The 27,019-nt window shown below is 42.2% G+C and overlaps 1 protein-coding gene across 1 annotated transcript in view; it reads right to left on the reverse strand.

The window, feature by feature from the left end:
* Window positions 1–3,934: 3,934 nt before the first annotated feature.
* The window catches only part of LOC311247503 (uncharacterized protein), a gene marked incomplete at its 3' end in the record, with an annotated part of 36,365 nt that continues 13,280 nt past the window's right edge, over window positions 3,935–27,019 (reverse strand). Inside the window, exons 3-5 of the mRNA XM_084338545.1 lie at window positions 21,984–22,140; window positions 5,666–6,141; window positions 3,935–3,991 (exon numbers count right to left, since the gene is read on the reverse strand). Of these exons, the coding sequence (XP_084194671.1) occupies window positions 3,935–3,991; window positions 5,666–6,141; window positions 21,984–22,140 (690 nt within the window). The remainder of the gene's footprint in view (window positions 3,992–5,665; window positions 6,142–21,983; window positions 22,141–27,019) is intronic.

Genomic DNA, 27,019 nt, shown 5'->3' on the forward strand with positions numbered 1-27,019 from the left:
AAAACTGGGACACTTTTCTTTACACAGTTCAGTGACATGTCTTGTTTATTTTTGCTATAAGATGATGTGATGTCTTTAGAAAGCTAAGAAAATCCTTGTTTCAATAGTATATGAAACTCAAAATGCCCTTTGTTATTAATGTTTCACATTTTGTTTATCATTTTGGAAATAAATTCTATTTGAATAAATGATATTTTTTAAAGCTAACCTCACCTTTTAATTGCCAAATAATAACATACTCTTACCAGGGGTCAAAACAATGCCATTTACTGCTTTTTATATAGAAATAAAATGTATATTATGCATAATTGAGTTTGGAATTTTGGCCCGGCCCCCCAACATATTTTCAGTTGCTCATTAAATAATTGCCCACCCCTGCTCTGGAGTGAGGCTGGCCCTTTTCTTTGGGGCGATGTTCCCAGCTGCTGAGAATTGATTGAATAGTTTATTGGTTTAGAAGAGACGCTCAGAGGGAGTGGAAGTAACTGGAATGCACAAGAATGACTTGGCTTGTGATGCAAGGGTTGGGTACTTTGCCTCATTCAACTTCCACCAAGACAGGGGATTTTCTGTCTTTGAGATGGGCTGCTCTCTGAAGTACATAAGCACTTCGTTAATGATCGCTTGTGTGCGTGCATCCTGATCATTGGTCTCAGTGTCACTGTCTGTTGAGTCACCTCCAAGCAGTGAATCGAGAGCTGAAACAGACCTAGTTGTCTCAGCTGAGGTTGTGGCATCATTGTCAACTGCTGTAGCTTCTTCATTCCTACTGGACTGTAGGACCAGAGCTTGCAATTTATTCTGAACACTGAACCTCTCCTCTGGTGTCAGGAATAAAAAATTTCTGAATCGTGGGTCTAGTGCAGATGCAATGATCGGTTTGCTTGGGTCATCATCTGTGATGGCAAGCTCTCTTGACCAGCGTGCAGTGGTCTCCTCTGAAGCAGCCACCTGGAAGGCCTGCACAGGAGCTGTATCATAGGCAGTGTGGGTGGACTTCAAAAGCCCTCCGACTAGAGGAGGCAGAGCGGAGACGGTCACATAGTTTTCAGCACTCAAGTAGACAGTGGCACATTCAAAAGCTTGGAGAGCTTTGGCCAGTTCATCTAGCAGGTTCCACTGCTCAGGCGTGAGGTCCAAGTATTGTTTCCCTCTCTGTGTTACTGCCGGGTCAGACAGAGTCGCAGTCAGTGGCCATCTCTGTTCCAGGCGAGTCACCATGTAATAGGTGCTGTTCCACCTGGTAGAGACATCTTGGACAAGTTTGTGTTCCGTGGTGCCCATCTGTTTCTGCTTTATTTTCAGCTTGAAGCCAGTTCACTCCTTTTAAAGTGCTCGACGAGACACCTCGCTGCTCCTAGTGCTTTACTAATCAGAGGGTGTTTCAGTGTACGATTGATCACCAACTGTAATGTGTGGCCTGCGCAGCGGATAGACACCCACCCATGTTTTTCCTGCAAGATGTTTGCAGCCAGCACGACATTGGCGCCATTGTCATGAACAACCGCCACAACCTTGCTTGGAGGGATCTCAAACCTTTCCACAGCCTGCTCAATTCATGCAGCAATGTTGGTTCCAGTGTGCCGTTCTTCGAGTGGCATGGTTGTGAGGCAGAAGCTATTGAGCTTCCAGTCATCACTTATAAAGTGACAGGTGATGCCAAGATATGCCTCTGTCGCAACACTGGTCCAGGCATCAGTTGTCAGGGCAATCTTGTTCTTGGTTGCTTTAAGAGCATCTTTAACCTTAGCAAAAGTAGCTTCATACTTTCCCTAAATGAGCTCTGTAAAATGAGTTCTGGAAGGTAAGGTGTAACCTGAATGGAATGTGGTGACCATCTGCTTAAAGCCCTCATCTTCAACCATCGATATTGGTCTCATGTCTTTAACAAGCATGTTGAGGATGCTCTCTGTGAAGACTCCAGCCATTTGAGGGGTGCATGAGCCTCTCTTCAGGACAAACTCATCCACACGTGTTTGCTTTGTACTACAATAGAAAGAGAACAAAACAGAAAGCTGTATTAATTATCATCAGAATTTCAAGTTCAAGTTTCAAGTTTCTTTATTATTTGTCATACAGAATACAGAATACTTTGCATGAAATGCTTCTTTCTGATTGCTCCTGAGAGTGTGCTAGATAAGATAGTATAAATAAGTATAATAAGTATAAAATAGGCTATGGTATCAGTTTATTTTAGATGGTTGTTATAATGTCAGCCTTATATATACCTAGGATTAATATTGAGATGCAATATCTATGTTTTCCCACTAGAGGGAGTTATTGCTTAAGGGATATCATTTTGTGGACTACAGAGTGACTACAGATATATATATGAGGTATTTCCGCATCCGGTTAGTCGGCATAACTGAAATGAAACTGAGAGTGTAAGCATGGCGCTGTTTAACGTTACATACAACATAATACCGCAGCCTCTATAAGCCTCAGCAAGAGTTCGCATAGCAAGCATTATCCATATCCATGAGACGTTCCGTGTTCCAACATGTAAGCTAACGTAAAAAATACAATACTATGGCTAACTATCTAAAACTTACCCATGTTCCGACGTCACCATGGCTCCGGGGTGCTTTCGTTTTAGATGCTCGTGCATCGCCGTGGTGCTGCTGTGGAATGCCAATTCCACTTTGCATAATCGGCATTTAACAGTTTTCTTCGGTTTGTCATCTGTAAAATACTCCCACACCTTTGATACCCTCTGTCTCGCTTTTTTTAATTCATCTCCGTCGTTCTCTCTCCCTTCCGCCATCGTTCATTCTTTCTTCTGAAGTTCTTACCCGCGCCGTTACTACAGAATGCAGTCAGACAATGTAAACGATACTGCCCCCAGCAGTTCCTGTAATGCATTGCAGTTACAAATGAACATTTTGCGTCTCCGATTGTTTTTATGCGACGCATCGACGCAACAATTCCTCGTCGCGGATTTTTTTATGATCGACGTCGTCAATTATGTCGACTAATCGTTGCAGCCCTAGTCCTGACTGAGATTTTCAATCTGTCCCTGGCCCAGGCAAAAGTTCCCACATGCTTCAAAGTCACCTCCATCATTCCTGTCCCTAAACACGCCTCCCCAGAGAGCCTCAATGACTACCGACCCGTAGCACTCACCTCCATCATCATGAAGTGCTTCGAGAGGCTAGTCCTGGCTCACCTTAAATCCTGCCTACCGCCCTAACTTGACCCCTACCAGTTTGCCTACCGCCAGAACAGGAGTACGGACAACGCCATCTCCGCAGCACTACACCCTGCCCTCCTCCATCTGGACCAGAAGGACACGTACGTGCGACTTCTGTTCATTGATTTCAGCTCAGCGTTTAACATCATCATCCCCTCCAAGCTGATCACCAAGCTCCATGACCTTGGTATCGACCCGTCACTCTACAACTGGATACTGGACTTCCTGACCGACAGACCTCAGCATGTCAGACTGGACAGCCTCAAGTCCTCCACTCTCATCCTAAGCACTGGTGTACCACAGGGCTGCGTGCTGAGCCCTCTTCTCTACTCCCTCTTCACCCACGACTGCAAACCGGTGCATGGCTCAAACACCATTGTCAAGTTTGCAGACGACACCACCGTGGTGGGACTAGTCAGCAACAATGACGAGTCGGCGTACAGAGAAGAGGTCCAGTACCTAGCTCTGTGGTGTGCTGATAACAACCTGGCCCTCAACACCAAAAAAAATAAGGAAATAGTGGTGGACTTCAGGAAAAATAAAACAGGCACGCACAGCCCCATCCACATCAATGGAGAGGAGGTTGAGCGTGTCTGTAGTTTCAAATTCCTGGGAGTTCACATCTCTCTGAGGACCTGTCCTGGACCACAAACACCTCGACCCTGGTCAAGAGGGCCCACAAGCGCCTCTTTTTCCTGAGGAAGTTGGCCAAACTCCACCTATCCCCTCCGTGCTAGTGAACTTTTATCGCTGTACGATTGAGAGCATCCTCACCACCAGCATCTCAGTCTGGTACGGCAACTGCACAATTAAGGACCGGAAATCACTGCAGAGGGTAGCGAAAATAGACCAACGCATCACCAAGACCCCCCCCCCCCCCCCCCGTCTCATCAATCTATGAGAAGCGGTGCTCACGGAGAGCACAGAACATCATCAAAGACGCTTCTCACCCCAACCATGGACTGTTCACCCGCCTGCGGGGTACTCGCTCTGGGGCACGCTATCGCAGCCTCCCAGGCAGAACCAACAGGACCACGAATAGTTTCTTCCCCTCAGCTGTCAGACTTGTGAATCAAAACTCTACATAGCCCACTGCACCTCACTGTATATATAGCCATAGCTTATTTAGACTTTATTTTAATGATTATTTTTAATAATATTTTGTATTCTCACCATTTCACATTGTGCTAACCATTGCACTTTACTGTACAGTTTTATTTATATGTGTTTTATATGCAACTGACTGACTGTCACATCCTGATTAGACATACAAAATCTCGTTGCACTGTCTTGTACTGTGTAATGACAATAAAGTGAATTTTCTAATTCTCTCTGACACAAAAGTCAAAACACCACTTCAGAACCCTGACTTGTATTGTTAAAAGTAGAGGTGTTTACACTCACTAGAACAGATATTATGGCTAGATGATGCCTCAACCACAATCTAAATTTTTTATTGATTTGCTTGATTTATTTGGATGTGTTAGCTAACTGACTAATCGTCCAAGAATCAGGAATAATCCAACACCAATCTCTCTGAGCAGGGTTTTACTCACACTAGTCTGAGCAGGGTTTTGGTGTGAGATTTGGTACAGAAAAGGTACACAACAGGGGCACATTGTACATCCCACTATCAAAGTGTCTACTTTAATCTACAGCGCAAACTAAACTGAGTGTGTTTGGTCAGAGTGTCTCTCTCTCCACACCTCTCTCTCTCGCTATGAGACAGTAGGCTACAGACAGACACCCAGTCAAGCCCAACTCAGCCAGGAACAAGACTAGGCAAGTCAAGTTAAGCAAGACCCAGCCAAGAACGAGACTAGGCAAGTGTAGTTAAGCAAGACCCAGCCAAGAACAAGATTAGGCAAGCCTAGTTAAGCAAGACCCAGCCAAGAACGAGACTCTGCAAGTCTAATTAAGCAAGACACAGCCAAGAACAAGACTAGGCAAGCTTAGTTAAGCAAGACCCAGCCAAGAACAAGACTAGGCAAGCTTAGTTAAGCAAGACCCAGCCAAGAATATACAGTATATCTATATTTTTATCATGTAAAAGTTTATATAAAATCTGCAAATGGATTTTGCAAAACATCTTACCGCTGACAATCTCTTGAGCGGGATTTCCAAGAGACTTGTCTGTAGTTTATTCTCTCCAGTATGACTTATGCGTCTCTTCAGATGTCCCTTCTTGCTGAAGCCAGGACTACTTCGTATTTTCTGTGTCTTCTTTGGTTTCAAAGTCATCAAACCTGGTCCTCCACTCTCCTTCCATTCATCACCGTCATCAGTCTCAGTTCCAGAACTCTCATCATCACTGTCAACAGTCTCAGTTCCATCATTGTCGTCAGTCACATTTTCAGAACGTTTATCATCACGGTCTTCAGTCTCAATTAGAGAACAGTCTGAAGAAAGGGGCTGGCTATCTCTAGTTGGTTCTAAGTCACCAGCTGGATCTAAGTTACTGTCTGGTTCTGATACTCTACAGTCCTCTCCATCAGGTTCTGTTTTCATCTGTTTAGTTGAGGTGCTGGGTAAAGAGTAAGCTTCTCTGTTTCTCTCCCTCTGGGTTTGAAGAGGCTGGAAGGGCTGAGCGTTCTCTTGACCATCTTCACATTTCACTGGGTGTCTTGTGATCCCTGAGCCACCAGCTTCTTCCAGCCCTTGATGTAGTTCATCTTTAATCTGTAGGGACTCTGGGTCCTGGGTTTGGTTAAACCATGAGGACTGAGGTTTATCATCATCATGCTCACATTTCACAGAGACAGGATTGAATGTGGACTTTATGATATCAGCCTCCTCCAGACCTTGAAGCTGCTCTCCATCCTGACTGATCCAGAGTTCCTCCTGTTCCTCTTTAATCTGCAGGGGCTCCGACTCCTCTTGGCCCAGACTGGGGCTCCTCTCCTGCTGCTCAGGGGGAACCTCCTCTTTACACACAGGGAGCTGTGGGGGGTCTGGAGGGAGGAATAATAATAATATGAGTAACAAACATAAAGATACAGTAGATAACCTTTCAGCATTAAGTGAAACTCTGCAACTGAGAGTAAAAACACAAGTGCTTTCAATCAATTACTGCTTGGCTACAAAATGAGCCTATTTAATAGTGAGGACATGTCCTCATCACGCTGTCAATCACAACTTAGGCCTTGTCCAGACTAACACGATTTTGATCTTTTTCGTTTCGTTTTCATTTAAAAAAAGGTTTCCGTAAAAACGAAAACGTTTAAAGATAATAAGTGCGTGCCACAAATGTACAAAATAAATGTCTTTCCTGTTTTAGACGTCGCTCTTTTATTTTGAAAACCCCAGACCGGAAGTGTTGTTGTGCCGTCCGGTTTTGTGCTTTTGAGCAAACCTAGTTTTCCAGAGACACACACCGCGGCGCAACGTACGTTCGGGAGTGGAGAGAGAGAGACCGCGGCTCAAACTACCTGTGCTGTATTAAAGTAATTGATTGTTGTTTAACTTGTACCCGTGTCCAGTCCTTTCGACTAGCAAACGTTGTCTGTATTTAACGTTACCTCAGGATACCACTGTCTATTGTATTTAGTTGGTTAGCTATTTAGCTAATGTTGATAGCATAGCATAGCTTGCTGGCTACAGCTCAACACCATGCCATGGGGATACTATTTACCAAATGATAGAGGCTTTTTAATCGTCAAGGTAAGAGGATTTGTCATGATCAACTGAAGGGGTATGATATGGAACAGTATGTACTTGGCTACTACTTGGGTTTTCAGAAAAAGTACATTTAGCTGTAAAAGCCAGATCAAGCTCAATAGCTTCTGTAACACTGTAAGGGAGATGTCAATCTGTTGTCGACGGTGGTTGGTGATGTTTGGCTGAGATTGCACATGCGGGTTAAGGGAGAGGTGGGCTATTGCGTCATCGGTTCAGGAGAAGACGCGTATCGCTTGTAAAGATGGTGACAAAAGGGGAGCATCTTCAGAATTGCGCACTCTGGAAGCCGGTCTCAGAAAGTAGCGTCTTCAGGCTGCCAGAACGCAGTTCCGTGTGGATGAAAGGTGCAAACGATCAAATACTTTGCCTGATATGACCGAAATCGGTTTAGTCTGGACATGGCCTTAGAGGTTGATCAGATGTTGTCAGGGGGTGAAAATGTAAACAAACAAAGTGAGACTTGAGGTTCTCCAAACTAAACAAGGGAACTATGGATATCTGAAATACTTATGGATTGTTAGCTTGACCAATTACCTTTTTTACTTGAGTTGGGGCACATGTAGAAACTCCTACACTGTTCACCTGATTTGGTGAATACCCTCAAAAGAAAGCTGAAAGTCTGCACTTGAAGCACACCTTGATTTAATTTCAAGTCCATTGTGGTGGTGTAGAGCGCCAGAATTGTGAAAAATTGTGTCAATGTCCAAATATTTATGGGCCTTAGTGTATAAAGTCAGAATATAAGCCCCAGGGGCGAATAGAGTCCACTACCGGGTTTATAAAAGTGCGCCTGATGTACTCGGATTCTTGTGGAGGTTATTGAGAGTAGTATGGGATAAACCTCACTGTTAAGCCAGCTTCGGACTACTATATCTCTCCAGAATGTAGAAGGTGAGATTTTCTTTACTGTACTGGCACAGAGGCTAGCAAACGACCTAGAAATTAATTGTTAAATAGACACAGCAGTGCAGAAAGCAGGAATCCCAGGGTTTTCCGGATGTATAGAACACACAAGCATGATATGGCACCAGATGCAATCAGCCAAGATAGAGAAAAGAGATTTACAGGTGGTATTTTTAGACCTGGCAAATGCGTTTGATTCGGTACCGCATAACCTTATTTGGAATTAGAGCTGTGAATTTTCACTGGCCTCACGATTGGATTACGATTCAGCTGTCCCCGATTCTATTCGATTCTACGATGTATCTCGATGCAGCTCAATAATATATTACATCCTCAATTTTATAATCTATATTACTGCACATGGCGACTTTTTCATCAATTAATACAAGCAGTCAGATCAATTAACTTTTATTTCAAAAGTTCTTAAATCAGAATGTCAAAATAAATGTGTTGCATGATACAAATACTAGAAATGTATCTCGATACCCAGCTGTTAAAAACGGTTCAATACTCTTTTTATTAGTATTAGTATCAGTATCAGGTCTACACTATAGGCTACACCAGGGGTTCCCAAAGTTTTCAGGCTGCGACCCCCGAAATAACTGTGTCAGAGAGCCGCGACTTCCACTATTATAGGAGCTATAAAAAAAATATATATATATATATATAATTACTAAAAAAAATTATAATAATTGGAAATGTATGGTAGAAACATGCAAACGTTCAAACGCACACACACTAATAAGCATTGGAGGCTTTTAACCAGGGCCGGACTGGGGAAATCATTCAGGCCAGGAAATAGTGCAAAATATAGCCCCAGTCAGGCTACTTTTTAAGCGGGGGGTCCCCCACCAGGATTTTTTTTGTTACAAAGACTTAAAGGAAAACTCCAACATTTTGGGAAATTAGCTTATTTCCCATCTACCCTGGAGTTAGACAAGAAGATACATACCTTTTTCTTCTCTGTGCATGCAGTAGGAGTAGGAAGACGTTGGGAACTAGGCTAATGGAGGAATCTACTTCCAGTGGCTGACGCTAAGCTAGGCTAACGGTGCGCGTCTTCCTACTCCTACTGCATGCACAGAGAAGAAAAAGGTATGCATCTTAACACTCCAACATTTTGGGAACCCTGGAGTTAGACAAGAAGATGCATAGGCTTGGGCGGTATGACGGTATTACGGTATACCAGGGTATTTAGAAATCCCGACGGTATTGAAAATCAATACCGTCAAAATCACAGATGCGTTTCAGTTTCTATTACACTGAAACAGAGTTTTGACAGGGACGGCATTGGTTGTAGTGCACACACAGCACGCGCCAGCAGAGGGCGAGACCAGTCCTCACTAGTGGAGCAAGCACACGCAGAGCTGGTTGTCTACACACAGGAGGACGCAATCGATAGGGGAAAACCCGCTTCAGTGGTGGAAATTAAATGAGACACGCTTACCGTTGCTGGTGCTGCGGGCTAACTGGCTACCATTCTGAGAGCCAACGTTACTAGTACTAGGGTGCTGCAGGCTAACTGGCTACCATTCTGAGAGCTAACGTTACTAGTACTAGGATGCTGCAGGCTTCTGGCTACTGTTCTGAGAGCTAACGTTAGTAGTACTAGGATGCTGCGGGCTTCTGGCTACCATTCTGAGAGCTAACGATAGTAGCACCCCCCCCCCCCCCCCCCCCCCCCCGCTGATGAAAATGAAAGTCATACCGTCATATACCGGGGTATTATGTCAGCAAGGTATGACGGTATGAAAAAAATTATACCGCCCAAGTCTAATGCATACCTTTTTCTTCTCTGTGCATGCAGTAGGAGTAGGAAGACGTTTGGAACTAGGCTAATGGTGACTGACGCTAAGCTAGGCTAACAGTGCGTGTCTTCCTACTCCTACTGCATGCACAGAGAAGAAAAAGGGTATGTATCTTCTTGTCTAACTCCAGGGTAGATGCCAAATAAGCTAATTTCCCAAAATGTTGGGAGTTTTCCTTTAATTTCCTGCATTCTGCAGCTCCCTTTGTGTGTGTGTGTGTGTGTGAGCAAGAAAGAGAGAGAGAGAGAGAGATGGTTCTCCAACTTGTGTGAGTTGCAGTGATCTCCTGGTTGTTCCCCACCTAGGTTATCTAACTATTGCGCCGCTGCAACCAGAAACACTGGCCTGGCCTGCTTCTATGTTCAGTGGCCAGACCAGGGCTCCAGACTAACTTTTTTCACCACCGTCCCAGAACCGTCCCGAAATACAATTTTAACCGTCCCAAAGTGAATGTAACCGTCCCAAAAATCAAATGTCGTTTCTTTACTTTGGTTTTGTCGTCTATAGTTATTGCCATAAGAAACACCATTCAGAGAAGGGGAGAATAAATTGATTTAGTCAAAAGGCTCCCAGGTGGAAAGATTTCACAAGAATAATTATTAAAAATAAATAAATATATATATATATTAGAGCTGGGCATAGATTAATTTTTTTAATCTAGATTAATCTACCTGCAATCCTGGAATTAATCTAGATTAATCTAGATTAAAATGGCTCAAAAAAAAATCTGCCGAAGGTGTTCAAAATAGGTGTGTTCTACCCAAATAATGACCAGAGGAGGAGATTTATCCTCTCCTCTTCATCTGAGGAGTCACTAGCTGTTCTATCTCCTTGTTCAACAGCATGAACATGTCTCTTCTTTTAGTAATTTCCAGTGTTTCTTTTAAAACCAGATTTATCGTAATTTTCTGTGCCCTTCCTTTGATGCCATTAACATTGTTACACTGATATTGACAGCTCTCTCCAGTGTCAAATCACTCTCTGTCAGTAGTTTCTTCTGTGAACCTTCATTTCTTAATCCACACACAAACCTGTCTCTCAATGTGTCTTTTAGTGAATCTCTAAATTCACAATGCTGCTGACTGGTTGCTCACACACAGACTGCTGCAGAAGCAGGTTTCTCAACAAATTCAGTGCAAGCTCAGTGTAACAGTTCCATGAATGAATGAATGAATGAATGAAAACGTTATTTAACAGATTGCAGAATGGGTACAATACAGTACGGCTCAATACATACAATTGTTAAGGGGATGCAGACCAGAGAAAGACGTTTGTCTTGTTTACATCAGGGTCCCCCATTTTCATTTATTTGCTCCACATTGTCATTAGCCCCTTTCGTGACTGTGATGCACTGAGTGAATCCACAGTCACTTGCTCCTCAATAGGAAACCAACCTAGATTTACCATGAAGGACTGGTTCTGGCCGAACCGTTCGTTATACAAGAATCACAGAGAAATTACAAAGGTACTCACAGTTGCACGAGGATTTCGGACAGAGATAAGGGATGGTTCGCATGCGCTGTGATCACCCAACGGCGGAAATAATGCCGTTTTGAGCAGTTTATAAAAATTATTTAAAATGTTTATTAGCAACGCAGAGCTTTCAAACCATCCCGTATCTCTGTCTGAAACCCTCGTGCAACTGTGAGCACCTTTGAAACGTCTCTGTGATTCTTGTATAACGAACGGTTCAGCCAGAACCAGTCCTTCATGGTAAATCTAGGTTAGTTTCCTATTGAGGAGCAAGTGACTGTGGATTCACTCCGTGCATCACAGTCACGAAAGGGGCTACATTGTCATCAAACGGTCCAATATTTCCAATAACCCAAGCCATTTCTGTTGTAAACACTCACGATAGTCCAGTCGATCCTTCCTTTAGTGTGTAAAGTGGATTTCCTCCTCTTGTAGATGTTTCCCAGTGCCGCCCGTATCCAACGTGAGCTAACATGCTAACTCGCGTCGTTAATAATGTAAACAAAGCTTGCAACGGACTTCTTTTTTCTTGCATTGCGCAGATTCAGACGTCCTCATCGCCGAATTGTGTTATATCCTGAGGACTTCTTAACCTCACCTGTATAACAATGATTACCGGACCACTACTTTAGTTTAACACATTATTCTGACTACAGCTCCGGTAGTGCAATCACTTCCTGGTACCACAGCTGGGAACTACGGCAAGTATTTAAGGACAATACAGACCCAACGCTGAGAAAAAGATTAACGGCGTCAATTATATTATCGCGCGATACTAGTCTCACGATAACGCAGCACGTTAACGCCGTTAACGGCCCAGCTCTAATATATATATTAAAAAAAAGTGTTTAACAAGGTGCTAGTATAGGGATATTTGGTCACGGTGCTGTTATAGTCAACCAATTGGAGCCATGTTGATTATTCCTTCGATAGGAAAATATATTTAAATGTATTTGTATTTTATTTCGTTTTAGTTTTTTTTGTTATTACAAATGTGTGTGTTTATGGTTGAAAATGTTAGAGATAAATAAAGATCAAATCAAATCTAACTGAATAAGTTATCCCTCTTCTAACAAGAAAGAAAAACGTAGTTTAGCTTTAAACTATATAATGTCATTGCGTCCAGAGATTCCACCTTTGATAACTAAAGTAATGACACTTGACTAGTAATGAAACATGTCCCTTAGATCGCGCTGTCCTCCTGGTCGATATTGATAACTGCTGCTAAAATAAAATAAGTCCCGAGTCGAGACTCCGTGCTGCTCCCAACGAATCCCAATAGTATGCAACTGCAGAGCCGCACAGGGGCGCTTTCAGGTCCGGTCACAGGCCCGCTCAACAGCGCCCCCCACCCAACGGCTGAATTGCCAATGGCTGAATTGGAATATTGCACTGTGCAGGCACAGCGGCCCCGCTCTGCGGCTCTGCAGCTGCATGCTATTCGCAAATCCAGCATCCAGCTCTCGCTGCCCAGCCGTCGTTATCAGAACACTACACGCATATCATAATGTTTACAGCAAACTGTAGTTGATCACCAGGTATGTTTTATTAACGTAGAATAATTCATATATATATGCGCGCACTGACAGTCGGCTAATTGACATTTCCTGTGAAAAAAATAAAATCCCCGTTTGCGTCCCAAAAAAGATTTCTGTTCGTCCCAAATCAATATTTGATCGTCCCCGGGACGACGGGACATCGTTAGTCTCGAGCCCTGGGCCAGACTGCATTTTTTTATTTTATTTAATGAACACCTGTACGTGCAATTTCCTGCAATATAGAGCCTTCAATATTGACCAATAAAGCTGCACTTTTCACTATAAAGTAGGGCTGGGCGATACGGCCTCTAAATGATATCGCGATATTTTTTGGCCATATCACGATACACGATATATATCACGATATTTTGACATTTCCTCTAAAGCACTTAAAAATGCTTGATTTAACCCTTTGATGCATACAGTCACGCCAATATGATTATAATAAGTCCCTGCAACATATGTTTGCATTATTAAACCATGAAGATGCTTTAAAAAATAATTTAATGAAAATGTACTAAGAGTAGTCTACTGAATATGTATTTACATCTAAGACTATTTATATAAAAACTCTTGGGTGCCTAAGACTTTTGCACAGTACTGTGTTTTCTATCCACTTTAGCCAAACACACACAAACACATTATATATATATATATATATATATATATATATATATATATATATATATACACACACACTGAGAAAATAATAATCACACACAAAGGGATAATGGCTTATAGCAGACTTAATGATTTTAGAATATTTCAGATAATGTAATGAAATTAAATGTTTATATCATCAACTATCCAGTTAGTATTTATTAGATGTGGGCATAGATAAAAAAAAATGTAATCTAGATTAATCTATCTGCAATCCTGGATTTAATCTAGATTAATCTAGATTAAAATGACTAAAAAAAAAAAAAAAAAAAACCTGCTGAAGGCATTCAAGTGTTCTACCCAAATAATGACCAGAAGTAAGTCCTTACTTTTTCTTTCCTCCTTATGTTTCTCAGGCCAGGTGGCCCATTACACCTTGAGCCCATCTCCCGTTTCCAAAATGCATTACAGACTGTTTGAAAAAGCTGTTTTGCTATGATAATTGGTAATGCAATATCAAAATAATGTTCAATAAGGTCGCTTTCACACAGGGGCTGTTTGGTCCAGACTTTCGGACCAGAATTCGATAGTCCGGTTTTTCGGGTCTGTGTGAATGCGCGTCGAACTCGGTTCGCGGACCAAACAGTCGAACTCTGGTCCGCCTGAAAACGTAGGTCTCGGTTCGGCTTCATCGGACCAAACACGAACCAAATATAGGAAGTGATTATTATTACCACTGCTCGCAGCACTCACTGCAAAACAAGCACACTGCATCTAATCTCTCTATCTATCTATCTATCTATATATCTGTGCATCTTGGGAAGAAGGAAGAAAAAACGCGGCTTATTATTATTACCGAGGCGCGGCTTATTATATTATTAATAAAACAGCTACTTGTGGGCACTCATAAAAACACCGTGGTCTACAAGTTGTTTAGCGAGAGGATGGTGGTAATGTGCTTCAATAGAACAATGGATCAATGCCATGTCAAAACTCGGCTCCGCTGATCTGGAGGACTCGCAGTCCACACAGACACACACGCGCGCGCGCACACACACAGGCTTGCAGCCACACACACATTTCCACTGTCCAATAGACAAGCGCCCTTTTCGACCGCGTGACATTGTTCAGAAGGTCTCGGTCCGCCTGACAGATATCTGTGTGAAAGCAGGCGAACCAAATGAAGAATGCAACAATGTTGCAACTTCACCCCCAGAACCGCACAGAGTCCACCAAAACTATATGTGAAAGCGACGTAAGATGTACTTGTGTTTAATAAGTTGTTTTATTCAGAAGTTAACACAAACAAATAATATTACCAGTACAGTATCTAGCACTCTCAGGAGCAAAACAGAAAGAATCATTTCAAACTTGAACTATGTGACATGGCTTGAATCAACTGCTCCAGTGGAGTTGCTCAGTGGCCAATGGTGTCAACTGTGGTTGTACTGGGCAGCTCCCAGGTGTGAATGGAACTGTGTGAATGTGAAGCAGGGCGTTCCTGAAAAAGAGCATCTGTGCTCCGCAAACCTACCCTGGGTAAATAAAAGGTAAAAAAAAATGTATTTTTTTATTTTTTTTTAGATTAATGCGTTAATTATATTATCGCGCGATAGTAGTATAGCGTTAACGCCGTTAACGGCCCAGCTCTAGTATTTATACTGTAACGTTTGGCCACTTTAGAGCGAGAACGCACGAGAGAGCCAGCCCCCCCCGCCCCCCCCCCCCCGGGTTTTGTAGGTTTGCGTTTTGAGCGTCTAAGCTGCCGTAGGTGATGTCACACTCGAATGTCAACACAGGAAGTTGAACACACAGTGATGCGAACTGGATGCCCGATATAAAGACACGAGTAAGCAATAAATATGAAGTTATGTTTGAACTTCTGTTGTCAAGCCTCATCAATATTACCCCACCCCTTTTCCTCACGAATGGAACTAGTGTCGTGGAGTCCGCTTTGAGCGTTTCCAGGGTTAGCAGCTAACGCTAGTTAGCTTAGCCTAGTTATGTGGGATAACTTAATTAGCAGCTAACGTTAGCCCATTGCTCGCGTCAATTAAATTGCATGTCATTAAAGGTCCGTGCTGGTCTGTGTAATGAAATTACAATTGCATGTCATTTAAGGTCCGCGCTGCTCTGCGTCTATAATGAAATGAGGAAAGCTCTGCGCTAAAGCAAGTCTCATCTCAGCCGCAACGTGACAACATATACTCGATGTTCACGATATAGTAATTTACTACATCTCATGTAGAACAAGCCGCGATACATCGAGTATACTCGATATATCGCCCAGCCCTACTATAAAGCTCAGTTTATATTGCAGTATGATAGCCAATTACTATAATAATAATATATGAATCTATATATATACTGTATATTGATTTAAGCATGCTTTTTATGGGTGCTTAGTAATAATTTCTGCAATCTTGACCAATAAAGCTGCTCTTTTCACTTTAAAGCTCAATTAATGTTGCACTATATATTAAATTAGTTTTTCATTGTTTTCTGTACTTTCTGCAGTGAGTTTTTTACTATCCATAGAATAATGGAATGTGTGATTCTCTTTAAGAATAACTAGAAAAAAATATCATAAAATGTTGGAGGTTCGAACTCACTGGAAGCGCCTGCGCACTAAAACACTTGTTAAAAGAACATATGATCCAAGTATTTGTGGCTTAATTTGTTATCCCTAGTCAGAAAATGCTATGGGAATCCTATAATAATCTGTATACATTTTTGGAACCAAACCCATAAGAATTTCCATTACATGTAACTCTTGGGTCTCTTTCTCACTTCCTCTGCCTCCTCCCTGAGTCTGCAGTCACCACATCATTCTACATTAAGGAGAGGAATACACTTATGAATACACTGGCAGTCTGTTCCTGCCTATCTGTCCCCAGCTCTGCTGTCTGTTTACCATCTCTTGCCTGCTCTGCCTAATGACATCATTATGAAACATTACCATTAGCATTTCACCTCTTTCTTATGAACATATTTCAACTAGTTTAAGTCTTTTGAGATATTAGGCTACTAGGGTTATTACTAGGGTTATTATTATTATCATCATTTTCTTTCCAATTAACACTTTAACTGCAGAAGGTTAAATTCATGATATACCATCCCTTGCCAGCTCTATTTGTCTATGGAGAAGTTCCCCTTCTTTGCAGGGCTATAACTTTTTAAATTATATTGCTAGATTGCCATTATTAGGGCCCATTCAATGTCCTATATGTATTGTTCAGGGTGTATGAACGTTAAACTTTTTCATTCACATATTCATACTAAAATATGATCTAAAGTATAAGTATGTTTTCATCTCTTTCTGCAGCTTTCTCCAGAACGTGATTTATAAACCCAAATGCATTATATTGATGATCAAATACAGTTTGGTAGCGATCGGTGCCAGATGAAAAATTTCAAATGGACGTGCTTCTAGAAGTTTCTACATATCATCTGATGATGACCGGATGGGCGGGGGATCGTTTATAATTCCGTGGGCAACGTTATACCATTCATCTAATGTGGGTCAAATGTTCATCATAGCAGTTAGTGTCGAACACGGTAATACTACACGCTAAAACTCACCCCAGTCTCCGCGGGCCGTTGGGCGATCAGCGTGGGGTAGACAGTTTTCCATTATGGGATGTCGAAATACCCGGTCCATTTCCAGGTTGTACAATAGTATATACGTCCAAATAACGTTGTTTATTGAGTTAGGGCAAGCGATCTATTATCGAGTGTTTCAAGATGGAGTCGCAGGAGCTATAGAGAGTGGCCGGAAGTAATATGGGTGATCACCACTTCATCCACATGACTTCCTGTTTGGCGCTTCTGCCGATCGGCCACCAGATGGCGCTCTTGAACCGCTAGAGGGTTGAGAGGAGGCCAGCACTGTGTCTCAGGGCTGCGGAGGAAAAATATGATTTCGATCACAGATTTTTGAAATATTGATATTAAAGACGAGTTAGGGCGTCCTCGGCAAACTTTAGCATGGCTAGGAAAGACGCCTAAACACGTTTTCGGCACTTAAAAGTGTTAAATGAAAATCAGTGGTATAAGTGGTATATGATGGAAAATATTAAAGTCAATGCTTGAATGTAATGTTTTGTGTGGACCCCAGTAAGACTAGTTGTTGTCATGCAACAGCTAATGGGTAGGGGATCCTAATAAACTCAAACAGGCTTTGATCTACCAGGTAGCCAACTAGTCAAACACACAAACACTGGTTACTAGCTAGCTAGCAAATGTGAGCTAACTGCTAGCTAACATAAAGAGTGACCTGAGAGAAGAGAAGGTGATGATTATAAATGTGTTTTATTGTATTGAGTGGTAGAATATCCTTTGTTTGAACAACTTACTGGAAAGGTCTGCCACCAATGACAGACTCGGTCACGGTGATTCCCACACACTCACTGTAGCCTACCTGCATCATGCGCCACTGACTGCGTGCTGGGGTGGGAGGCAGTTGATCAAACCATTGTGAGGGAAATGCAAGGAGGGTCACAATCTTTGGAAACTTAAGAACTCGCTATTAACACTATGGTCGCCAAAAACGCCTTACCACGTCATTCCCCGCCATGCTCATTCTGCCAAAGACGCCGTACCACGTCTTTGATATCAATATTTCAAAAATCTGTGATCGAAATCATATTTCTCCCCCGGAGACTTGAGATCTACTGTTGATCCCCTCTCAACTCTCCAACGGTTCAAGAGCGCCATCTGGTGGCCGATCGGCGGATCGCCCAGACCGGAAACAGGAAATGGAAGCTGGTGCTCATTCCAATTCGGTCCGATCACTCGCTAATAGTCCCAGGACTCGAGCTAGACACAACGGATAGCAATCCGTTACCAATAACTCGATAAACAACATAATTTGGACGTATATACTATTATACAACCTGGAGATGGATTGCATATTTCTACATCCCATAATATGAATATTTCTGCTCCACGCTCATCGCCCAACGGCCCGAGGACGCTACGGTGAGATTCAGCGTTTTTTTTTAACGTGTTCGATATAAACTGCTCTGATGATCATATCACCCACACTAGATGAATCATCTAACGTTGGCCACGGAATTATAAACGACCCCCCCCCCCCCATCCGGTCAACATCAGATGATAAGTAGTAACTTCTAGAAGCACGTCCATTTGAAATTTTTTATCTCGCGCCGATTGCTATCAAACTGTATACAATCATCAATATAATGCATTTAGGGCTATAAATCACGTTCTGGAGAAAGCTGCAGAAAATGATAAAAACATACTTGTACTTTAGACCGTATTTTAGTATGAATGTGAATGAAAAAGTATAACGTTGCTACACCCTGAACAATAGATACTTGATGTTGAATGGGCTATTGTAATGTCAATTTAGCAATACAATTTAAAAAGTTATAGCCCTGCAAAGAAGGGGAACTTCTCCATAGACAAATAGAGCTGGCGTGGGATGGTTTATTCTGAATTTAAGCCTGGCGACCAAAGTGTTAAGTGTCTATAATCAGCACAAGTTCTTTCATTGCGTATTATTAATTTGATTGAAATTACATAGTTATGTTTACAGTGATATATTGGGGGGGACATATCATATATTTCATATGATCAAAAAGTGGGGGTGCAAAAGCACACGTTTGCTCCCCCCAAGTTCAATTGTGGGGATGCACCTGCTCCACTTGCTCCATTGCTCAGGCGCCCATGCTACTAGGTGTACACTATAGGCTACACTACTAGGTCTACATTATAGGCTACAGGTATTAGGGATGACCCCGATTAGTCGAAGTCGACTAATCGATCGAAAGGAGCTGTAGTCGACTGCCAATCTCTTAGTCGAATGCAAAAATAAATTAACATTAAGCACCCCCCACAGCACAAATGGAATAATAAAAAAAAATATATATATATATTATATAATTTTATATATACTACCAGTAGACTATTGTCAAATTTCGGTCAATCAAAGTCGACTATCCAAATCCTTAGTCGGCGACAGCCCTAATAGGTCTACACTATAGGCTACACTACTAGGTCTTCACTATAGGCTACACTACTAGGTCTACACTATAGGCTACACTACTAGGTATACACTATAGGCTACACTACTAGGTCTACACTATAGGCTACACTACTAGGTATACACTATAGGCTACACTACTAGGTCTACACTAGGGCTGACCTCGACTAAGGATTTGTATAGTAGACTTTGATTGACCAATATTTGCAGATCGACTACAATGCAATTTCTTTTATATATATATATTTTTTTTTATCATTCCATTTGGGCTGTGGGGGTGTTTAACTCAATCAGCGCCAGAGGGCGCTGTGTAATGTGTGGTTAAAAGGCCAGCATTCTAAAGTATAGGAATACGTGGCGGTGTGGGCCAGTTTGACTTTTTCTTCACCGTTATCTTTGTTACAAGGAGCATGAGCTGCTAAGCAGCTGTGTCCATAGAGATGTATTATGTCCGTGGGTTAGGAATACCACAGCCACACACTCGCATCTTTTCCACAATGTTCTGCGACTGGACACATAACTACAACATTGAAAGTGGGCAGGACCAAATAAGGTGAATAGGCCACATCTGTGGAGTAGATGAGAAGAAGATATACATACATGGATAAAGAGATCTAGCACTAAGCTCAGCTCTACACTGACATTAGTAGTAAACAGTCAAATGACACAAAGAGAACCCAACACCTGGATGTTTAGAAGGAATTTCAGCTCAACCCTTCCTCCCGTTACCCCTTTTCCTCACTCCATCCTAGCATCGCACCCCCCCCCCCCCCTTCCTCCCGTTACCCCTTTTCCTCACTCCATCCCAGCACCCCCCCCCCCCCCCCCCCGCTGCTGTGTTGCATAAGAGCAGCATTATTAATACCTGTAAAGACAACAATGCAGTAATTACAGCTGACGCTACACACATGTTAGTTTCCATCCCGAGACATTAATACAACAAACAGACACCTTTGAAACACAACACAAACCGGAGATAGAGCTTCACTATAAACATTAATTATGGTAATGAGTGGGTTTGACTATATAATTATCAACACACAGCAGGCTGGACTGAACCCTCGTCAGCCAAGCTGTGCGTGGCATATTATAAGACATGTATGCTAAGCTCTCTTGCCAACAACCTTGACCATGGTAGAGACATTACAACTGACCCATCTCAAGCCATGCCCTCTTTTCTTGATCCTCCCATCACAACTGTTGCTTCCCTCGCCCCCAGACAACTGGAAGCAACGGTTGCGATTGGAGGATCAAGAAAAGAGGACGGGGGTTGAGATAGGTAAATTGAAGTTGGTCCCACGGGTGTCTGTCTGTGGCTGTCAATACTCTTAAGTGGTTAGGATGTAGAGAATAATTTCCCTACAAGGATTAATGAAGTTAAACTTGACTTAATATGGTACCTGTCCAGGATTTAGCAGATTCTCTGCTAAAACAATGCTTGCTTTGCAGGGTTTTTTAATATAAAAGTGCACGGCTATAAATGCAAGTCATTTAAATGCTATCTATTTGTTGGCAAGAGCTTTTATTAGGCCATTAGTTGCTGACTGAATGAAGAAAGCATCCACACTCAGATCTACGCTACGCTATAACAATCGCTTTTTTTTATTGCAAGCGTTCAGTCAGAGACCTTCTTCAAAGCAACTGGTGCGAGGTTTTCATTTTGCAATCTCAAAAGGGACTAAATGTAGCTGTCTCAATTAGAGTTGTTCCGATACCGATACCAGTATCGGAAAAGCCGCCGATACTGCCTAAAATGCTGGTATCGGTATCGGCGAGTACCCTCTAATGCTGCGCTCCGATACCATATGACGTAATTTATCAACAACACTGCGGTCTGTTGAGTAAGCATTATAAAACAAACGTGTGCCTAATCGATTAAAGTGTCAATGCCATTTGTCATTTTAACAGCAGATACTTTCTTAAATGTCATCGTCCCGACAGAGCGGGGAGCTCATGGGTTCGCTTGGTGGCTGGTGTTATTAGCATTGAACAGCTAACCGAAAGCTAGCTTTAACATTACCTTGGCTAAAGTTGGGGCTATTCATAATCCAGCAATAATGGCTGCAGACCTGCAAGCAAAGTACAGCAAGTTGGCAAAGGAGTATTCGTTAAATCACAATGTCACCAGTAACGTTACAGTCTTTTCATATACCGGCAGCTCATGCTATGCTAACCTAGCTCGCGTTGACGTCGTCATTGAGACCACCTCGCTCGCGTACACAATTAATGACATGTTGCGGACAGCCATATTGGTGACAATGTTTAGCTTTTAGTGCCAAATGATAAGAGTCTGAGGCGGAGTCTCAAAAGAGAATGTTGAATATTTATTGTGCAAAAATCACAACAGATCCGACTGCTACTGAAACGGAGCCTTGTAGACAGACTGAGTAGGGTATATCTGCAGAGCCAGTGGGTAGCGAGTGCAGCAACGTATAATGTCCGTGTGGATCATTGGAGTAGGGTATATCTGCAGTGCTGAAGCCCCATACTCATTGATTAATGATACTAATACAAATCTATACAATCACCTGTTGTTGAATAAATACCATTACTTTCTAGTTATTACTAAAAAACAGTATATATAAAACAGTATTTGTTAAAAAAAATAAAAATGTATAATTTATATAATATCGTTTTTTTTTTTTTTTTTTTTTTTTATGCACTGGTATCGGATAAGTATCGGTATCGGCCGATACCCAAAGCTTAGGTATCGGAATCGGATCGGAAAGGAAAAAATGGTATCGGAACATCTCTAGTCTCAATCTTCCTCACACACACACACACACCTCTCCTCTCCCCAGTGAAGGGCACTCCATCCTCTCTGTCCTCGTGTTCCAGAGCTTCCTTCTCCAGGTAGCTGAGCAGTCGTTCCCTGTCGTAGGTCCCTGCGTCTTTCTTTACTGTCTGGTCCTTCTGACACATGCCTGCTGGGAGGAGTGCATTCTGGAGGAGACAGTTAAACAGCAGGACAGTTAGTTGGTCAAGAGATGTATATTCAGTAGGGGTGGAACGATACGCATTCAAACCGTGTACCGTACGGTACGACCCCCACGGTTCGGGGCGTCTGTGTATCGTACGGTTCAGATGTAAAATAAAAAAATAAAAAGGTTATTTGGCGGAGCCGGGAGAGGTGAGCGCTGGCAGCAGCAGCAGCAGCAGCAGCAGCAGGTGCTAGTCAGTTTGTGTAAAAATGGCAAGCACAATATAAATCAATCTTCATTACGACTTTAATAACATAGCCATTAACATTACATATGCCTACACACATCTTGCCATAGCGTTAGCAGTTTGTACAACACAACGCATGTTGAACTAGGGTAGCCCGCCAGCTAATACAGTCAATGCAATGTTATCGTAGCTACTTACTAGCAGAGGAGAAAATGGGAGTCTGAGTGGCGGGGTGTTTAAAGACAATGATAGGCGGGGTGTTTAAAGACAATGATAGGCGTTTATTCAACATCCAAGAAGGCTAACATACAACTGTGTTTTACTAACTCCAACCGGGACTATTGCCGCTTTTCCACTGCATGCCATCACCTCCTAACGTTACCGGAGCTGATAATGTTGGCTGAGCCACCAACCCATAGATAGTTCCACCACAGTTGCACTCAATATTTAAATAATGTTAGTCTAAATAAATGTAGACAGATAATGTACGTATTTTAAAAATAGAATGAACAGAGCAGTGTTGTTTTGAAACAGTACTGTGTGTGTGTGTGTTAGTTTGATGTATGCTGCAATTTATATTGATGGCCTTCTAATTTGTTTATTTATTTAAAATAACAGTGACACTTTTCCCTTTGATAAGAAATCCAGCCATATTCCTTTCATTGTATTTCAAATACTGCACTTTAATTTCAAGCAGAAAACGAATATTTCCATTAAGAACTGACAATCAGGGAATTTAAACATTGTTGACATTGTTTTTTTGCGTTTATATTAAAGAAAGGAAAGTCTAGTGCTGGCTGAGCATATTGTTTGTTTGCACTAAGTTAATACTTTGACAAATGTAGCCTATATTTCAGTTCGGTCTTTGTGTGGCAAACATTATTTAAGGTTGTAAACACTAAACTTTTTATTTATTTTTTTTTATAAATGAGAAGCATGTTTCGATTTTTGAGTGTTAAATTTTTTTTATATATAAAAAACAATGTATATCGAACCGAACCGAAAACCGTGACCCCAAAACCGTGATACGAACCGAACCATCCATTTTGTGAACCGTTCCACCCCTAATATTCAGAGTATATACTAACTGGTTAACTGTGTTAAATGGATACTTTTAAGAGGCGTTTACAAAATTTGTCACAAAATGGGAGTGCTTTAAGTCCATGCAGTCCAAACAAAACAAACAAACAACCGGTGTGTTTTGAGATATCAAAAACGGTAGTATTTGTTAGTGATGGGGAACCAAAACGCTCCCAAACATCCTCCCTGTTTACTATGCTACGAAAACCATTAGTAAGCCATTTGGAATGTGGGATCAATGAAGATATATAGGTTTGGCGCTTGGTATTGTGTGGAGAGAGACAAAAGAAAAGCACAATGGGCCTCATTCAACAATACTCTCTTATTATTTTTCTTATATTCTTGCTTACCCGTCTGTTAAGAGAACAATAAGAAAAGCCACCGCCACATTCATCAAGCCGTTCTTAACGTCAAAATCTGTGCTTACCCAGGGGATTTGCATGATGAATCCCACTCATTCTTAAACTGAAATGCGCGCTCGCGCTAAATTCATTTGCATACAGACACGCCCACCATATCCTTATAAGGCGGGTGAGGCGTATGCAAAACAGCTTGAGAGTTTGGTATTGCTTGCTGATCCATTCAACAGGAAGCGGTTTGCGAGTTGCGACTGATCTCAAAGAGATTAAAATGTATTGTTATTATACAGCACAGGTACAATACACCATCCAACCAGAGAGGATAAATGCATTTAATGCTCCAGAAATAAATATATAAATAAATAAACGGCTTAGCGAGGCAGCCTTAGCGCACGTCCAAGCGCACACACACACGACACACACATTTGAATACTTTATTTGGTTCCACAAATTATATTACATAAACAGGGAATCAAATATATCGGGGTGGGATCGATTGCCTTTGATTTGCGATGTTGCCAGAGGTATGCCAGCTTGTTCCTGAAAACGTTTCTTTGCTGCTGATGTGTCTCTGTCCCGGAGGCCGCAACGCTGGTTGTATTATCTCACGGATGAAGCAGAGCTGCGTTTCTATCCAATAAGGTTGTTGTAACTAGAGCTGCCGCGGTATTGATTATTTCCTTACCGCACAAATTTGCAAAATATTTCCTACCGCCGCGGTTTTTACACAAAAAATTAAAAAAAAAAGTTTGAATGCATTTTTTTTTTTTAGTAGTAGTAGTCTACTCTTTATAGCATATAGCCTGCCTCTAGTCTAAATGTCTATCTTTAGAGGATGACTTTGCAGCATGAATATTGTTTGGGATTCGGCAATCACGCATTAGTTATTGAAAGTGAAACACGGATGCGCAGTTCACTCGGTGTCGCGGGCAGGGGTGGTTACCCCTAACCCCCCCGACCCTTTCTTATTATTATTACTATAAAGTTACTACTTTATAATAAAGGCATTCGTTTTGTGGCATTGACATTATATAGTTATACGTTCAATAACATCAGCGTATTTACCGGACCATAGCAAGCAATACTCTATTCATATCTCAGTTCCTTTCTTTGCTCAGAGCGTGCTGAGTTGTCCCATTCTGCGGTCTGTTAATAAAGTTTTCAATCAGACAAGTGTATAGAACGAAGGGCTTTTATTATAACATTCGTTGCAGACAGTAAAATCATTATGTCTCGTTTAGTACTCCTGAGGCGCGATGTTAGTCCACTCCGGCGGAGAGTTAAAGCTCTAGTTGTAACTATTATATAGTAGGGATGGGTACCGAATTCGGTACTTTTGAGGCACCGAACCGAAACACGTCGGTACTACCGAGTATCGAATCAAGTGAGAAACCGAAAAAAGGTAAAAAAAAAATTAAAAAAATATTTTTTTATTATTATTTTTTTATCTTTTTTTTTTTTTTTTTTTTATGGCCGATACCGATCGTTTTTGGTTTAATTTTTTTATTTATTAAATATATATATTATATAATCATACTTGTAGTTGTTTTATCTGCGAGACATCGCCACCACGCAACAAGTCAAAATGCTCGCTATCTGCAAACAGCTCCACTGTCTGTGTGTATACTAGAGTAGCATCCAGCTACAGCCAGGATTCTCCGGCGCTGCAGCTGGACCCTATTGGTATACGGTGCTTTGGTCAAATCACATTCAGCAGGGGCTCGAATACGCATCGAATCAATGTTATAAGACATTGATATCAGGAGCTATCTGTAGCTACTGCTAGCCGGGTAGATAACGTTAAGACAACGCCTCAGTGAACTATTTAGTTTACTGGCACATTTCATATAGAGCTAACGTGAGCTAACGTTGGCTACCGAGCTAACGGAGGTGTCATGCACTCGACTATTGCTGGAGCATTTGTTGATATCAGCAGCTATCAGTAGCTAGCCAGCTAGATAACGTTAGACAATGCCTCATGTATTAAACTACCATACTTTTCGGACTATAAGCCGCGGCTTTTTCCCCTATTTTTCGACCCTGCAGCTTATATAACGGTGCGGCTAATCTATGGATTTTTACAGCTAACTGGCCGCACTCCCTCAGCTCTGTGACCGTCAGATCAGACTCCTAAATCTGCTGCAGCAGTGCACGTCAACCACGTCAACAAACCATTACGGCAAGAGTCTAGTGTATGAGCAGCTCAGGGCTCCTCTTTCAACATGCTGCCTACCTACTGTACCCGGCGCTGCTAACTGGCTAACGTTATGAGAGCTAACGTTGCTACCTACTGTACCAGGCGCTGCTAACTGGCTAACGTTATGAGAGCTAACGTTTCTACCTACTGTACCTGGAGCTGCAAACTCGGAGCTGCTAACTGGCTAACGTTATGAGAGCTAACGTTGCTACCTACTGTACCCGGCGCTGCTAACTGGCTAACGTTATGAGAGCTAACGTTGCTACCTACTGTACCCGGAGCTGCTAACTGGCTAACGTTATGAGAGCTAACGTTGCTAACTACTGTACCCGGAGCTGCTAACTGGCTAACGTTATGAGAGCTAACGTTGCTACCTACTGTACCCGGAGCTGCTAACTGGCTAACGTTATGAGAGCTAACATTGCTACCTACTGTACCCGGCGCTGCTAACTGGCTATCGTTCCTGTTTAAACAAAAATGTTAATAAATGGGAGCTTCCTCAAACAGCCATCTCTTTCCTGACAATCCCCTCTGTGCATGAACCCTTACATATGGTAATTAAACATTAAAACACCTGCGGCTTATAGTCCAGTGCGGCTTATATATGTACACATCATTCAATTAAGCTGCTGCAGCTTATATTCAGGTGCGGCTTATAGTGCGGAAAGTACGGTAAAAGTGAATAGTTGACTGCGTCATTTAGTTTAAACAGTAACGATAGCTAAGTAGCTAACGTTAGCTCACGGTCGCAGACTGAGAGCAGACTGCCGGAGGCAATAGGAGCCTCTTGTTTACACGGGTGCGGGAGGGGCAGGGGAGGAGGAGGAGGAGCGGCAGTGCGCTGCAGCTGTGAGAGAGAAGTCAGCGAGTGAGATCTCCGCTAAGAATTGGATCATGTTTTTCTATCGGTTTTCACGATCTGTGAAAATAAAGCATTATCGGAATTCACCGATCTCATATTTATACTGAATATCGGTCGATACCGATCGCTGGCCGATCGATCGGGGCATCCCTATTT

The sequence above is a fragment of the Notolepis coatsorum genome (genome assembly GCF_963971535.1).
Source record: "Notolepis coatsorum genome assembly, contig: SCAFFOLD_229, whole genome shotgun sequence".
NCBI lineage: Eukaryota > Metazoa > Chordata > Actinopteri > Aulopiformes > Paralepididae > Notolepis > Notolepis coatsorum.